The sequence below is a fragment of the Macaca nemestrina genome, chromosome 3 (genome assembly GCF_043159975.1).
Source record: "Macaca nemestrina isolate mMacNem1 chromosome 3, mMacNem.hap1, whole genome shotgun sequence".
Classification (NCBI taxonomy): domain Eukaryota; kingdom Metazoa; phylum Chordata; class Mammalia; order Primates; family Cercopithecidae; genus Macaca; species Macaca nemestrina.
This window is the reverse complement of record NC_092127.1, coordinates 188,836,856-188,854,197: the sequence shown is the minus strand read 5'-3', so window position 1 is coordinate 188,854,197 and position 17,342 is coordinate 188,836,856. Positions and strand designations below refer to the sequence as shown.

The 17,342-nt window shown below is 45.2% G+C and overlaps 1 protein-coding gene across 12 annotated transcripts in view; it reads right to left on the bottom strand.

Moving 5' to 3' along the window:
* LOC105483926 (serine/threonine kinase 32B) overlaps positions 1 to 17,342 on the bottom strand; it is a 408,729-nt gene that overhangs the window by 274,346 nt on the left and 117,041 nt on the right. For all 12 annotated transcript variants that reach the window (XM_071093883.1, XM_071093889.1, XM_071093886.1 and 9 more), the window contains exon 3: positions 15,854 to 16,005. In XM_071093883.1, the coding sequence (XP_070949984.1) occupies positions 15,854 to 16,005 (152 nt within the window). The remainder of the gene's footprint in view (positions 1 to 15,853; positions 16,006 to 17,342) is intronic.

Here is a 17,342-nt window from a genome sequence, read left to right as displayed (position 1 = left end):
CATTACCCACCAACATATACAAGGTTACCTCCCTTCCTTCCCTTCACAAACTTACCCCGAATCAGAGGTGTGGAGGCTGAAATCCCAGTTTTTCAGTCAATGTACAGGCTAGCAAAAGCATTTCTGTTGGGTTTAGAGGACTAAAGTGTTCTATTCTGATTCTGGTTTCCAGTTCAGTGTGGGTCCGTGTGAGTGAGGAACCAAGTGAGCTGACCGTGTACAGCTCTCCGCATATGACTTGTGGGGAAGACAAGGACATTTGTTCTTTCAACTGGTTCATTCAACAACTACTTACTGAGCAACTACTAGATGCCAGCCATGGTTCTGAATGCTGGGAATAGAGTGGTAAAAATGTAGAAATGCAAATTAAAACAACAGAATACCACTACACACCTATTAGAGTGAACAAAATCCAGAACACTGACAACTCCAAGTGCTGGTGAGGACGTGGAGGGAGCAACAGGAACTCTCATTCCTCACTGGTGGGGAAAAACAGATTGGCAATGTCTTACAAAACTAAGCCTGCTCTTACTACACAATCCAGCAATCACTTTCCTTAGTATTTATCCAAAGGAGTTGAAAATGTCCGTCTGCAGAAAAACTTGCACACAGACGTTTAGAGCAGCTTTATTCACAATTGCCAAAACATGAAAGCAACTAAGACATCCTTCAGTAGGTTACCGGGTAAATAAATTGCAGTGTGTATAGATAAGGGAATATTACTTGGCACTAAAAAGAAATGAGTTATCAAGCCATGAAAAGACATAGAGGAAACTAAAATGCATATTGCTAAGTGAAAGAAGCCAATCTGGAAAGTCTACACACTGTATGATATCAACTGGGTGACATTCTGGACAAGGCACAACTCTGAAAACAGTGAAAAGATCAGTGGTTGCCAGGGTGGAGGGGAGCGAGGGATGAATCAGCAGATCACAGAGGGTTTCAGGGCAGTGACATTGCTCCGTATGTCACTACGGTGGTGAATACACGTCATTATACATTTGTCCAAACCTACAGAATGTATAACACCAAGGGTGGACTCTGTGATAATGATGTACCACCATAGGTTCATCAAAGGTAAAAATTATACCACTGTGGTGGGGAAGGTGCTGCACGGGTGGGGGCAGCAGGTGCATGGGAAATCTCTTCTTAATTTTGCTGTGAACTTTTACATCTTTCTTTTTTTTTTGTTTGTTATTATACTTTAAGTTCCAGAGTATATGTGCACAATGTGCAGGTATACATGTGCCATGTTGGTTTGCTGCACTCGTCAGCTCGTCATTTACGTTAGTATTTCTCCTAATGCTATCCCACCCCAGCCCCTCCCCATGACAGGCCCCAGTGTGTGATGTTCCCTGCCTTGTATCCATGTTATACCTGTTTTTCTTAAATACAGTCTTTTTAGTAAAAAAAAAAAAAAAAAAAAAAAAAAAAAAAAAAAAAAATGGCAGTTATCCTCATGGAGAGATATCTTTCTTCTAGTTGTGTGTGGGAGGAGAAAGGGGCATAGAAAATAAACAAGATAAGTAAAATGCATAATGTGTTCCCAGGTGAAAGTGTAGCCACACAGGAAGTGGGTTAGGGACAGCCAAGGTGGGGAGCAGCTTACAATTTTAGTTGAGAGGTCTGAAAAAGACCTGAAATGTAAGGTGACAGCAGACAGAGAGCTGAAGGAAGTGAAGGGGTATGCCTTGCAGATTTCCAGACAAAATCACCCAGCCAGACAGCACAGTGAGTGCAAAAACCTGGCAGGGGTGGGGGGCGGGTCGGAGAAGGGACATGTGTGCCTGATGTCAGGGAAACTGTGGGGAGCTGCCATGTGACTTTCAAACACTTGAGGATCAAGGGCGGCACCGTTTCCAATTTAATTAAGCTCGCTACAGCAGGCGAATACTTTCCATTAAAATGTATTACATTCAAATGCTATTTCTGCCGCTCTTTGGGATGTGAGCTTCACATAAAATTGCTCGGTCATCGACCACCGTGGCCTCTGTCTGCACAGTCGCCACCTCCCACTAGCAATTTCATGCACATGAACTCTCCAGCAAAATTATAGGGTATTATTCACACTTTGGATTTTCTCAGAAGGAAGAATAATAATGTACACTGCTCCAGCAAATCATCTTTTCCACAGGGCTTCCATCCACGGGGTCTCATTTAGTTTGAAGCTCACAAAGCATGAAAGGGAGGGAGCTGTAGGTGTGTCCTACACAAGGAAACTGAGGCTTTCACACCTAGGAAGAGGAATGGCCATTTTCCACGTCTACTACATTGTTGAGTATATAATCACCATGCTTCCTTCCTCTCCCTCAGAGTGGGATCCATCACTTACACTTACTCATCTTTTTATTTTTAAGGCTTAGCTTTGGGCCTAACTCTCAGAAGTTGGCTTTAGAAAGAGGATAGGCTTTGGTGTTAGATCTGAGTCTGGCAGGGTTGTGCTGGAGCCGGCTTATACTAGCTCATCATAATCAAATGCTAAATCTTCAGAAATGTTGCAGGCTGTCTGACACCACGTTGTTAGTTTGAAATCAACCATTATGAAAAACTATTTACACCATGGAAATTGGCAAACAGGGCTTGTCCCTACCACCTCCTCCGCCTCCCGGCCCCAACACACTCCATCCTGGAGAGCTGGTTGTTAAGCATTTACCAGCACACCATTGTTTTTAATCCCAGTACTGACACTTGTTGGCTATATATTTTGCACAAATAATCCACTAGTCTCCAGCTTTTCCAGCTGTAAACTAGAGATAGTAACATCCACCTTGCATGATGGTTCTGAGGATTAATCAAGATAAAATATGAAAAGAGCTATGCACTGTAGGTGATGGATAAATGGTACTGGTACTACTATTACCAAATAGGTGTGGAATAAATTTAATAATTCCCCATGAACCAAGAGAGTTCTGGTTCAGAAGACCCTTGGGAAAGCCTGAAGAGCAGTCAGGAAAATGGGGACAAGAAGGTGCTGTGTTGTGGTGACGGAGAAGCGGAGTACCCCACACACGGTTCACAGGTCTGGAAGAGTCCTGGCTCTTCCGCATGACCCTGGGTAAACCCCATGGCTTCTCTGACCACTGGACAGATTCCGTCACTCACCTGCAGGAACTGCCTGACACACCAGAGCCAATCCCCCAAGCCCAGCTGTGATTTCCCCAATTCCTGTTTTTGCACTGCGTGTCCTCTGGCTCCTCATACAGCCCTCTAAACAGCTCAGCACAGGCCCGAGTGTCAGAGTGCAGTCAGGTGTATCCTGTGACCCACACTCACAGCCTCCAATCCTGCCCCCTGAAGAGTAACAAACTCATGTCGCTTACAAAGAAAACATTACACATCTGGTATTTTTAAAGCATAAGATGAAGTTTCCATGGTGCTACAAATGCTGGAACAGTCAAGAATGAGAGAGGGACTCCAGACAGGAGAGCATCACCTCTTACCCCTCTATTTATGGATGTTACCATGGTGATGGGCGTGTCTGGGAGGCACTGGAGACTGACGAAGACATCACTAATTGGAACTGGGAAAACCCCAGGGACATTCTCCGTCTCTGTGTGTCGGGGATGGACCAGGATATCACTTAACCCTCCAGGGCATGGTGGGTGTTTGAAACCTCTACAGTTTTTAAGTTACCCCAGGACACCAAAGCACGATAACCACCCACTATGGAGGGGAGAGAGCAAGCAAGACAAGTGACTGCCGGTTAGCATCTGTCTTCTCTCACTTGTAAGACAGGGAGGAACTGTCTTCCTCACAGTTCTGCCACCAGGGTCTAGCACAGCATTTGGCATGTCAGGGGCCCTTAACAGCACTGCATGAATTAATCTACTAAACGTCAGTTGCTGGGGAGACAGAGATGAATAAGGCATGGTCTCCGTCCTCAAGCAGCCCACTGCTCATGGAGGAAACGCACCCCCCAGCAGATAACCATGACAGAGCTGCCTTTGTGCCGTAACAGGATCTGGGAGAAAGCACCACTGTCTGGGGCTGGTGCCTCGAGGAGGGCTGATGCGAGGAGGTGAGGCCTGGACTATGAACTCCAAGAGGACAGGAGCCATACTGACTGTCTTCACCACTGCACCCTTAGAAATTAGAAGAGTGCCTGGTACCCAGTAAGAGCCCAGTGAGTATCGACTTAATGAATGAATTCCTGTGGAGGATGAGCAGGAGTTCTCACAGTGAACGAAGAGGAGACGGTGTTCCAGGCAGAAGGCACAGCCTGTGCGGAGGCCTGAGAGATGAGAACAGCAGGATGTATTACAGATCACCACAAACCAGTTAGTGGATGAGAACAAAAATGGCCCAAGATGGTAGTAGGGGTGGGTGTCAGGGGATGAGACTGGACATAGTGCTACAAGCTAGGTCAGAGAAAGACATTTATTCTGAGGGCTTCGGGAGCCACTGTGGTATTTTATGCAGAGACATAGTAAGCACAGACTTACGCTTTGACACGACCTGTCCTGTGAAGGACACATGGGTGATGGGTAACTGGCTGGGCATGGAAACACTAGTTAGGAGCCTATAACAACAGTTCAGGCTAGGCACAATTGCTTCCGTGGAAATGGCACTGCTCAGCATCGAGAAATTGTCTGTAAGGCTGAGACGCTTTGTCAAAGGTTTCCCTGGGGCCTTCCAGTCTCTGTCCTCCCCCAAGTCCCTTTCCCTGCCCTCCACTGCTTCAGCCAGATCGGCTCTGCCTTCGAATAATTAATATAGTTTTATTTTAATCAAAGTTCTCAACACTTAAAATGTAGCCTCTGATTTAAGTGATTGTTTCTTGGCTTAGACTGGCATGTAGATATCCGTGTATGGACTCAGTCCATTGCTACTCAAAGATGATTCTAGAAACCTACATTGCCCTGAGAGCCATTTAAACGAAGTTCTGACATCTGTTCTTATCCTGAGAACATTCATTCATTCTCTCGGTTGTTCAGGCAGTAGACAGGGACAGATGCCTTCCCCCTCCAGTTTTAAACAAAACAGATTAACAGTGAGTCTAGTAAATACAGTCAATTAGATAAGTAGAAATGGAATTTGAAAATATGTTCCGAACATACGAATGAACTACTGACCCATTAACATTCAATCAGGATAACAGTCTGACGCTAAAAACGCAAGACACATTTTCCAAAAGTCCGTGTCCCCACGTCTGATGCTGGAGGGGGAGGAGAGAACACATAGTCACACGGAAACGTGGAGCAACCTCACTTCAGGTGCTCAACCAGCCAGAAGCCAGCCTCAATGGACAAGTGCCAGTACAGGCACACCTCATTTTCCTGTGCTTCTCTTGACAGCACTTAGCAGATACTGCGTATTTTACAAAGCGGAGGTGCGTGGTAACCCTGCATCAAGCACGTCCATCGGTGCCATGTTTTCCAACAGCACATGCTCACTCTGTGTCTCTGCCACATTTTGATAATTCCTGGAATATTCTGACCTTTTTCATTATTATGATATTTGTTGTGGCAGTGATCTTTGTTTTCTTTTTCTTTTTTTTTTTTTTTTTTTTTTTGAGACGGAGTCTCGCTCTGTCACCAGGCCGGAGTGCAGCGCTGCAATCTTGGCTCATGGCAACCTCCGCCTCCTGGGTTCAAGCAATTCTCTTGCCTCAGCCTCCCGAGAGTAAATGGGATTACAGGCGTGCGCCACCATGCCCAGCTAATTTTTGTATTTTTGGTAGAGACGGGGTTTCACCATGTTGGCCAGACTGTTTTGGAACTCCTGACCTCAAGTGATCCGCCCACCTCAGCCTCCCAAAGTGATCAATGATCTTTGATATTACTACTGCGATTGTTTTGGGGCATCATGAGCTGCACCCATATAAGAAGGTAAATGTAATCAATAAATATTGTGCGTGTTCTGAATGCTCCATCACTGGTTGTTCCCCTCTCTCTCTCCCACCCCTTGGGTCTCCCTATTCCCCGAGACACAATACTGAAATTAGGCCAAGTAATAACACTACAATGGCCTCTGAGTGGTCAAGTGAAAGGAAGATTCCCGTGTCTCTCAATTTAAATCAAAGCTAGAAATGATTAAGCTTAGTAAGGAAGGCATGTCAAAAGCCAAGATAGGCTAAAAGCTGGGACTCTTTTGCCGAGCAGTTAGCCAAGTTTTGAATGCAGAGAAAAAGTTACTGAAAGAAGTTAAAAGTGCTACTCCAGTGAACACACCAATGATAAAGAAGAGAAACAGTCTTATTACTGATATGGAGAAAGCTGGAGTGGTCTGGATACAAAACCAAACTCGCCACAACATCCCCTTAAGCCAAAAGCCTAATCCAGAGCAAGTTTCTAACTCTCTTCAATTTTATGAAGGCTGAGAGAGGTGAGGAAGCTGCAGAAGAAAAGCTGAAAGGCAGCAGAGCTTGGTTCAGGAGATTTAAAGAGGAAAAAAGCTGTTTCCGGTACATAAAAACGCAAAGTGAAGCAGGAAGTGCTGATGGAGAAGCTGTCCCAAGTTACCTAGAATATCTTGCTAAGGTCATTGACAAAGGTGGCTACACCAAACAAGAGCTTTTTCAATTAAACAAAACAACCTTATACTTATATAAGAAGGCGAACTTAATAACTGTTGTGTGTGTTCTGAATGCTCCAATCACTGGCCACCCCCCATCTCACTTCATAAAAGTACTGGAGGTAGATGCCATCTAGGACTTTTACATCTATAAAGAAGTCAATGGCTGGTTTTATTTTATAATTTAATTTTTTTTTTTTTTTGAGATGGAGTTTTGCTCTTGTTGCCCAGGCTGGAGTGCAGTGGCACGATCTCAGCTGACCACAACCTCTGCTTCCTGAGTTCAAGCGATTCTCCTGCCTCAGCCTCTCCAGTAGCTGGGATTACAGGCAAGCACCACCATGCCCGGCTAATTTTGTATTTTTAGTAGAGACGGGGTTTCTCCATGCTGGTCAGGCTGGTCTTGAACTCCTGACCTCAGGTGATCTGCCCGCCTCAGGTTCCCAATGTGCTGGGATTACAGGCATGAGCCACCATGCCCGGCCAATGCCTGGTTTTAAAACTTCAAAAAAACAGGCTGACTCTTGCTAGGGGCTAATGCAATTGGTGACTTTAAGTTGAAGCCAATGCTCACTTACCATTCCAAAAATCCCAGGGCCCTTAAGAATTCTGCTAAATGTATTCTGCTTGTGTTCTATAAATGGAACAACAAAGCCTGGAAGACAGCACATCTGATTACAGAATGGTTTTCTAAATATTTTAAGCTCACTATTGAGAAAACAATACCACTGCTCAGAAAGCAAGATTCCTTTCAAAATATTACTGCTTGTTGACAATACACCTGGTCACTCAAGAGCTCTAATGGAGATGTACAAGGACATGAATGTTGTTTCCATGCCTGCCAACATAACATCTAACCTGCAGTCCGTGGATCAAGGAGTAACCTTGACCTTCACATCTTATTATTTAAGAAGCACATTTTGGGGCTGGGCGCGGTGGCTGACATCTGTAATCCTAGCACTTTGAGAGGTCGAGGCAGGCAGATTACCTGAGGTCAGGAGTTCAAGACCAGCCTGGCCAATGTGGTGAAACCCCGTCTCTACTAAAAATACAAATAGCTGGGCATGGTGGCGGCCACCTGTAGTCCCAGTTACTCAGGAGGCTAAGGCAGGAGAATAACTTGAACCCGGGAGGCAGAGGTTGCAGTGAGCTGAGATCATGCCACTGCACTCCACCCTGAGTGACAGGGCAAGACTCCGTCTCAAAAAAAAAAAAAAAGGAAAAAAAAAAAAAGGATATTTTGTAAGGCTAGAGCTGCCAGTGATCATGATTCTGCTGATGGATCTGGGCAAAGTAAATTGAAAATCTTCTGGAAAGAATTTGCCATTCTAGATGCCATAAGAACATCTGTGATTCATGGGAGGTCAAAATATCACCATTAACAGGAGTTTAGAAGAAACCAATTCCAACCTTCATGGGTGACTTTGAGAGGTTCAAGATTTCAGTGGAGGGAGTTACTGCAGATGTGATGGAAGTAGCAAGAGAACCAGAATTAGAAGTAGAGCCAGAAGATATCACTGAACTGTTGCAATCTCATGACCAAACTTGAACGGGTGAGGAGCTGATTCTTATGAATGAACAAAGAAAGTAGTTTCTGAAGATGGAACCTATTCCATATGAAGATGCCATGAATATTTCTGAACCAATTCAAAGGATTTAGAATATCACATAAACTTCGTTGAGAAATCAGCAGCAGAGTTTTAAAGGATTTTAAACGATTGACTCTATTTTTGAAAGAAGTTCTACCATAGGTAAAATGCCATCAAATAGCATCTCATGCTACAAAGAAATCTTCCGTCAAAGGAAGAGTTAATCATTGTGGCACACTTCATTGTTGTCTTAATTTAGGAAGTTGCCACAGCAATCACCGCTCTGATCAGTCAGCAGCCGTCAACATCAAGGCGAGACACTCCACCAGCAAAAAGATTAAAACTTGTTGAAGACTCAGATAATCATTAGTATTTTTAGCAATAAAGTATTTTTAAATTATGGCATGTACATTGTTTTTTAGACATAATTCTATTGCACACTTAATCGACTACAGTATAAACAACTTTTATATGCACTGAAAACCAAAAAATTGTGTGACTTTCTTTATTGTGACATTTGCTTCACTGTGGTCTGATACTGAACCTGCAATATTTCCGACATATGCCTGTAATGGCAGTAACAGCGGAGACCTTTATTAGTCACCTTAGGTTACCATACAAAAAACCATAGATTGGGGGCCTCCAGCAATAGAAATTTATTTCTCACAGTTCTAAAAGCTGGATATCTGAGCTCAGGGTGCCAGCAGGGGCAACTTTCTTGCTGCATCCTTAATGAGATCTCTCTCTCTGTATGTATGTCTCTCTCTCACTATCCATCTTTCTCTCTTCTTTTTTTTTTTTTTTTTTTTTTTGAGACGGAGTTTCGCTCTGTCGCCCAGGCTGGAGTGCAGTGGCCGGATCTCAGCTCACTGCAAGCTCCGCCTCCTGGGTTCACGCCATTCTCCTGCCTCAGCCTCCCGAGTAGCTGGGACTACAGGCGCCTGCCACCTCGCCCGGCTAATTTTTTGTATTTTTTTTAGTAGAGACGGGGTTTCACCGTGTTAGCCAGCATGGTCTCGATCTCCTGACCTCGTGATCCGCCCGTCTCGGCCTCCCAAAGTGCTGGGATTACAGGCTTGAGCCACCGCGCCCGGCCTCTCTCTTCTTTTTATAAGACCACAGTCCTATCAGATTAATGCCTCACTGTTATGACTTCATTTAGCTGTAATTACCTCTTAAAGACCCTGTCACCAGATACAGAGACATTGGGGGCTAGGGTTTCAACATACGAATTTGAGGCAGGGGGACACAATTTGGTGCATAGCAGCATCATAGCCATCAAGAGGTAGAGCTAGGATGAGAACCTGGGAGGTCAGACCTTACAGCCAAAGTGATGAAACACTCACGCTGCTTTTCTTCCCTCAGCGTTCCTCCTCTGCCACACCCATCCCACCAGGGCTCCCACTACTGGGCCACCCTCACTCTCTGGGGCATGGCTTTGCTTTTCCTCTCTCCTTTGCCTTCGTTGTCTTAAACCCAAGAGGGTAAAACAGCTTTGCATTAGAACAAGTGAAAATATTGCACGTGACAACTCCACTTGGGTCATCACAGGCTTAGGAGCACAAATCATTCATTCTTTAGAGGCAAAACTGCTATGAAAATTAATCAATGCAGGCCTTTGCCTCTGCCAGTTACGGAGCATGTCAGCAAAAAAGAATAATGAGAAGGTGCACAGTCAGGATTTCCAAGGCTGCAATAATTCACCCTCCATGTAAAGTGATGAAAAGCTGATGTATCATTAATATGAAGTGGTGGTGTCCTTATGACCCCGACAGGCAATTCCACACTGTGTCCTCTTCCACTAGGGGTGAGAGAGGCCACCAAAGACTAGCACAGCTGGAAGACATCCATCAGGGAAGAGGTAGGGTGCGGTGCCAAGCAGGGAGGGGCCAGGGCCCCATCACAGCAGCTGTGGTAGGGAGGTGACCAGAGTGGGCCATGAAACCAGACAGCCTGGCTTCATGTCCCATCTCCTCCACTTACTAGTGGCATGACTCAGTTGCCCCATCTGTAAAATGGGACCAAAAATAGTGGGATAATAGTAGGAAATGAAAAGAGCTGTGGGGAAAATTGAAGAAGTTCAGTAAGACACATATCAAGTGCCCAGGAGATGTTAGTGGTCAGCTACCTGTAAGAACTGGAAGCATTAAGGCATGGTGGGTCTGTCTGAGTCTGAATTGCAAATCACATGGTTCAGGCAAGATAGTGAACTGCTTGGGGCCCTGCTTTCTGTCTCTGAGAAATGAGCAGGGCTGATATGGAGTCTCCTGGATAAGGACACGCACATGTGGGTAGCAGGCACCAGTTCGGGAGCCGCACAGACTCTACTTGTTTTCTTCTGGAAACAGCTCTGAATTTCCCTCTGGAGAGCCCCTTCCCTCACTACCTGTCCATGAGACTCAATGGGACAAACCTCCTGCACCGTCCTCCGCTGTGTCAGGAATGGGCGTGTGACCCAAGCCAGGTCTGTCACTGCCCACAAGCCTCAGCCTCTGCTGCGGCTGTTCAGCTGGCAGGAGAAATGGGACTTGCCAGGACTCAGTGTGACTCGTGGCTCTGAATATAAAGCTAACACAGGGGAAAGCAAAAGAAGGCAGTGCAAGACCAACATCAGCTCTCAGTCTAAACGTTTTAGTTATGAAAGCCAATTCCCTTTTGTGCTTACGCAAGTTTAGGTTTTTCTCCTTCATGACAAAATAAATCCTGACCCCTGTCGTGTGCAAAGTTCTGAGCACTGACCAATGATCTGGTGACCTTTCTCCTTTTAACTTGTAGCTTGAAGGGCCATTGTCTATCAATCTACCTATCAATCATCTATCTATCTATCATCTATTCATTTATTTATCATCTACCATCTCTATCATCTGTTAATCTAGCCTATCATTTATCTATCATCTATCTAATATATCCATCTATTGTTTGTCTATCATCTATGTACTTATCTATCATCTATGAATCATACATATAGGCATGTATATACGATAATAGGTGGATACTATATAAATAAGTGATAGATACACCTATTTATCTGATATGGCTGATACGGTTTGGCTGTGTCCCCACCCAAATCTCATCTTGAATTATAATCCCCACAATCCCCATGCATCATGGGAGGAACCCAGTGAAATGTATTTGAATCATGGGGCAACTTCCCCCATGCTGTTCTTGTCATAGTGAGTGAGTGAGCTCTCATAAGACCTCATGGTTTTATCAGCATCTGGCATTTTCCCCACTGGCACTCACTCCATCCTGCTGCCCTGTGAAGAAGGTGCCTGCTTCTTCTTTGCCTTCTGCCATGATTGTAAGTTTCCTGAGGCTTCCCCAGCAATACAGAACTGTAAGTTAAACCTCTTTTCTTTATAAATTATTCAGTCTCAGATATTTCTTCACAGCAGCATTAGAGAATTGATGAATACAGTACATTGGTACCAAGCTAGTAGGGCGCTGCTATACGGACACCCAAAAATGTGGAAGCAACTTTGTAACTGGGTAACAGGCAGAGGTTGCAACAGATTGGAGAGCTCAGAAGAAGACAAAAAGATGTGGGAAAGTTGGAAACTCCTAGAGACTTGTTGGTTTTGTCCAAAATGCTGATAGTGTTATGGGCAATTAAGTCCAGGCTGAGGTAGTCTTAGATGGAGATGAGGGACCTGTTGGGAACTGGAGTAAAGGTCACTCTTGCTATGCTTTAGCAAAGAGACGGTCAGCATGTTGCCCCTGCCCTAGAGATCTGTGGAACTTTGAACTTGGGAGAGATGATTTAGGGTATCTGGTGGAAGAAATTTCTAAACAGCAAAATGTTCAAGAGGATGCAGAGCATAAATGTTTGGAAAATTTGCAGACTGACAACGTGATAGAAAAGAAAAACCCATTTTCTGGGAAGAAATTCAACCCGGCTGTAGAAATTTGCATAAGTAATGAAGAGACAAATGCTGATCACCAAGACAATGGGGAAAATGTCTCCAGGACATGTCAGAACCTTCACAGCAGCCCCTCCCATCACAGGCCCAGAGGCCTAGAAGGGAAAAATGGTTTCATGGGCCAGGCCCAGGGCCTTACTTTTTGTGCAGTCTTGAAAGTTGGTGCCCTGTGTCCCAGCTGTAGCTATAAAAGGCCAAAGTTCAGCTCAGGCTGTTGCTTCAGAGGGTGCAAGCCGCAAACCTTGGTGGCTTACATGTTGTGTTGGGCCTACAGATGCATAGAAATCAAGAATTGAGGTTTGTGAACCTCTGCCTAGATTTCACAGGATATACAGAAACACCTGGATGTCCAAGCAGAAGTCTGCTGCAGGGGCAGAGCCCTCATGGAGAACCTCTGCTAGGGCAGTGCAGAAGGGATATGAGGGAGCAGAGCCTCCACACAGAGTCCCCACTGGGACACTGCCTAGTGGAGTTGTGAGAAGACAGCCACTGTCCTCCAGACTCCAGAATGACAGATACACTGACAACTTGCACCATGCACCTGGAAAATCACAGATACTCAATGCCATCTGTGAAAGCAGCTGGGAAGGAGGCCATACCCTGCAAAGCCACAGAGGCAGAGCTGCCCAAGCCCTGGGGAGCCCAACTCTTGCATCATCGTGACCTGGATGTTAGGCATAAAGTCAAAGGAGATCATTTTGGAATGACTCCCTGTTGGATTTTGGACTTGTGTGGGGCCTGTAGCCCCCTTGTTTTGGCCAATTTCTCCCATTTGGAATGGGTATATTTACCTAATGCCTGTACCCTCATTGTATCTAGGAAGTAACTAACTTGCTTTTTATTTTACAGGCTCACAGGTGGAAGGGACTTGTCTTGTCTCCGATGAGACTTTGCACTTGGACTTTTGGGTTAAGGCTGGAATAAGTTAAGACTTTGGGGGACTGTTGGGAAGGTTTGATTGTGTTTTGAAATGTGAGGACATGAAATCTGAGAGCAACCAGGGGCAGAATGATATGGTTTGGCTGTGTCCTCACCCAAGTCTCATCTTGAACTGTAATCCCTATAATGCCCACATGTCATGGGAGGGACCTGGTGGAAGGTAATTAAATCACGAGGGTGGTTTCCCCCATGCTGTTCTGGTGATACTGAGTTCACACAAGATCTGATAGTTCTATAAGTGTCTGGCATTTTCCCCACTGGCACTCACTCCATCCTGCTGCCCTGTGAAGAAGGTGCCTGCTTCTCCTTTGCCTTCTGCCCTGACTGTAAGTTTCCCGAGGCCTCCCCAGTCATGTGAAACTGTGAGTCAATTAAACTTTCCTTTATAAATTACCTAGTTTGGGCAGTTCTTTACAGCAGTAGGAGAGTGAACTAATACACATACACACATATATAACCTCTTACAGTGAACAATAGTTTTACTTACAGAAAATATACTTTCATGTCTTCTTTTCAGTTAATTCTCAAAACAGTCCTAGCGGTAAACAAGGCATTATTACGTAATTATGACAAGTGAGGAAGCTGAGGCCCAGAGTCTGAGGGGTGACTCCAAAGTCAAGCAGTAGGCTCACCCCTTTCTTGCTTATGATGGAAATAAAATACAAAGCCACCAAAGGCTGACATTTGCAGATAATTTTCTTATATACCCAGCCCTGTCATGTAACCAAAGGGCATCTGTTGCTAGACCATGAACAGAGGATCAAGAAATGGTGTCTAAGACTGGGCGCAGTGGCTTATGTCTGTAATCCCAGTACTATGGGAGACTGAGGTGGGCAGATCACCTGAGGTCAGGAGTTCGAGACCAGCCTGGCCAATGTGGTGAAATCCTGTCTCTACTAAGAATATAAAAATTAGCCAGGTGTGGTGGCGGGAGCTTGTAATCCCAGCTACTTTGGAGTCTGAGGCAGGAGAATCACTTAAACCTTGGAGACGGAGATTGCAGTGAGCTGAGATTGCACGATTGCACTCCAGCCTGGGTGACAAGAGTAAAACTTCATCTCAAAAAAAAAAATGGTGCCTAAGAAAAGGCTGCTCCAACACATTCCTCTCCTTTAACACACATCATACAAGCTCCACTAGGCATCTGATTTTCTTAGTCCACCTAAAGGTGTCCCACCTGAAAAACTTCTGGTTCAGAGATATTCCTCTCAGAAGTATTTTCATTGGCAAAATAATTAGAAACAGCCCAAGTAACCTACGTGACAGAATGAAGGTTTGATTAGATGGTTTATTGTGCTTTTCCTTAGTGGAATATTATGTAGCCATTAAAAATGATTTACAAAAAGTTTGCAGTAATAAGGAGATAGTGCTCCTGCCAGATATTAATTCAGAAAAAAAAATACAAAATTTAGCTGAATGTTTATATATCAATAACACATACAGTTATATGTCATTTATATGAAAAAATACAAGAAAAGGAGTATAAAAATAATTACACATGAAATTTTAACCTGAACCCGAAGAGATGCTGGGTAATTATTGTTTTCTTATGTATTTTATTCTCTGTATTTTGCCAGGAACATATGTTGCTGTTTGGATTAAAGATTCACTTTAGAAAATTCCCTTGCATAGCAATCAAAACACAAAGGGGTTTATTTATCCCAAACAATCAAAGTGTTTAGATCACTGTGTAGAGACACAAGGAACTCTGAGTGGATACTGAGACTCTGGCAGACAAGATTTGGTTTGGGTTTTCTCCATGGCAATGCCCACGTCTGTGGCACCTGGCACTCACACCTTGATTTTCTCAAATGGGACAATCTGTGTTCCTCTTTGTTCTGCTATCATTCAATGTTCAAAGTGCTTCTAAGTGTGCAGAGCAACCGAAATCAGTGGTGGTAAAGTACGTGCAAAGCTAGACTCACCCCTCCAGGGTGGCCGTCCCAGCTCTTAAGGTCAGTGGGTCAACTGAGCCGCTGAATGAAACGGTCAGAATTCGTTTCCTAAAGCAGCCTGTTCTCTCTCTCCCCTTCAACACAACCCAGCTTAGGAAACACTTGCTAAGTCCCTCCAATGTGTCAGATACTGTGTTAAACTCCCAGAAACAAGCAATTTCTGTGTGAGGACAGACAAGTAATGCAATAATCTGGGTTCACTGTGATAAAGATGGTGTTAGGTCAAACACAGGACAAGACAGGTCGTAAGGGGCACTCAGCTGGCCTGTGGGTCTTCAAGGGCTCTTAGGAACCTAAGGGTTTCCTAAGGTGGGTGCCAGGAATGCACAAGTGTTGGTTAGGGGACGCTGGAGACGGGGACGTGAGTGTTTTAGGAAGAGGTTTCACACGCAAAAGCACAGAGGCAGGGAACCACCAACAGGCTGTGTTTCTAGGATGCAAATTTAAAGTGAAGATAATAGCCAAGGATGGGTTGGAGTGAAAGTTCTGAAACATGGGTCATGGCAGGTTTTGGGGGCTGGATTGAGAATTCCGAATTTGGTACTTCCATGATGGGCAGCCATCTGTACTGAAGTAGAATACTGGTTCCCAGTGGCCCTTCCTGCCATCAGCTCTACGGCTGTGAGTTTCTGAAACACTGAGCTCCCCACTCCCTTTAGTAGCCTATCCTTGGCATTCTCTTATAACGTTCCACATATCTTCTCAAATACACAAAACCTTTCTCCATTTATTTTCCACTCCGATTCATCAGATAAGAGGACAGAATTAAAATGAAAATGAAACATATGCCTATAGACTTCATCAGAAAACGTATTCTACAAAATAGTTTAGAATAACTGAACCCAGAACATTTCATCCCTTTCTCTTTACCATGCAGAAGAGTCCTTCAAATTTGCATTTGGCTCCCTATAGGAGCCCTGGATAGAGCCACACTCACCATAGATTGACCAGGAAGGGGTGCTCCAGCCCTTGCATGATCTGCAGCTCCCGGAAGACATTCCGAACCTCATCCCTCTCGATGCACTTCTGCTTGTTCATGTACTTCATTGCATACATTTTCTTAGTGTCTCGCTTCTGCACGATGCATACCTGAGTAACAGCCAAAGGGGAGAACATTCAGGCCAACAATAGAAAAGGAAGACAAAGGAGAAAAGCCACCCCGCACTGCATTTTTACTTCTGGATTCACGTCCCTGTTCTTAAAATCTGCTAGCGGAGCAGCTCTGTTAAGTGAGCCACAACCTCTCTGCATCTGCCAAATGGAGGATTTGGACCAGATTCATCGGTTTATTAAATATTTACATGAGCACTGGCCAGGTACTAAGTGCTGAAAGAGGAGATGCAAACACAGAAGATGGAAGAAGCAGGCCTGCCCTCAAGAGGCTCACAGCCCATGAGGAAAATAGATAAAAGCAAAAAGCACCAGTGACTATAACCCTGAGATGTGTGGCATGCACAAGTGTTGCAGACTTCTGTGCCCACCTGAAATCTCCTCACCTTTCCTACTTCTGCACCCACCTGCCTGACTTCCATCCACCAGTCCTGCATTTCTCTCCCTGAGGACTCTCTTTTGCCAGTAGGGCCCACTTTGCTGCCCATGCAGCAGACCAGCCAAGCCAGGGAATTAATGCCCTCAGACCAACACTCGATCCACAACTGTTAGAAACTGGAGTATCAGCACCCCCTCTCCCTTGCCCATCACCTGGGATGAGGCTGAAGCCGGTGTTTTACACTGGCTCCCGGAGTTTGTAAGTCTGCCCAGCCCCGCAGTGGGGTAACAGGCTTGACAGCACACCCTTTCCTGGCTGTCTCCCTTCCTATCCTTCCCTGTGTTCTCTTTGCCTCTCCCATGCCCTGTCCTCAAATCCTTGCCTTGGAGCCTGATTCTGGAGAAACCCAAACTCAGGCACATGGGTTCTGGGGGAGCACAGGAGAAGCTGGGGACAGCTATGACGACAGTGGTCCTGTATTGAACACTCTACTGCAGGCCAGACACTGAGCAAATTATCTCCTTAATCATCTCACTGAATCCCTCTAAGAACCTTATGGATAAGGCATGAGGAAGCTGTAGCCCCAAGTGTACTAATCAACTTGTTCAGAGTTCAACAAACCACCAAGTGGCAGGGTGGGGGTTCAAATCCATAAGGCCTGGACTTTTGAGTGACTGCCTTACCTGGGGGCAGTTGGGGGCAGGGTGGGAAGATGGGAGCTGTCAGAGAAGGCTCTCCGCAGGATCAAAACCGGGGGGCTAAGCTCTAAAGGATGGGAAGACGGTAAGGGTGAAGGAAGAGGCTTCGAAGGAAAGGGAACCCTGTAAAGGAGGGCGTGGAGCCGAGGAGACACAGCAAGCATAGCAGGAAAAGTGAGCAGGGCTGACACGCACCACGTGGCATGGACAGTTAACAAGGATTGTATGAGCTAGTCTTC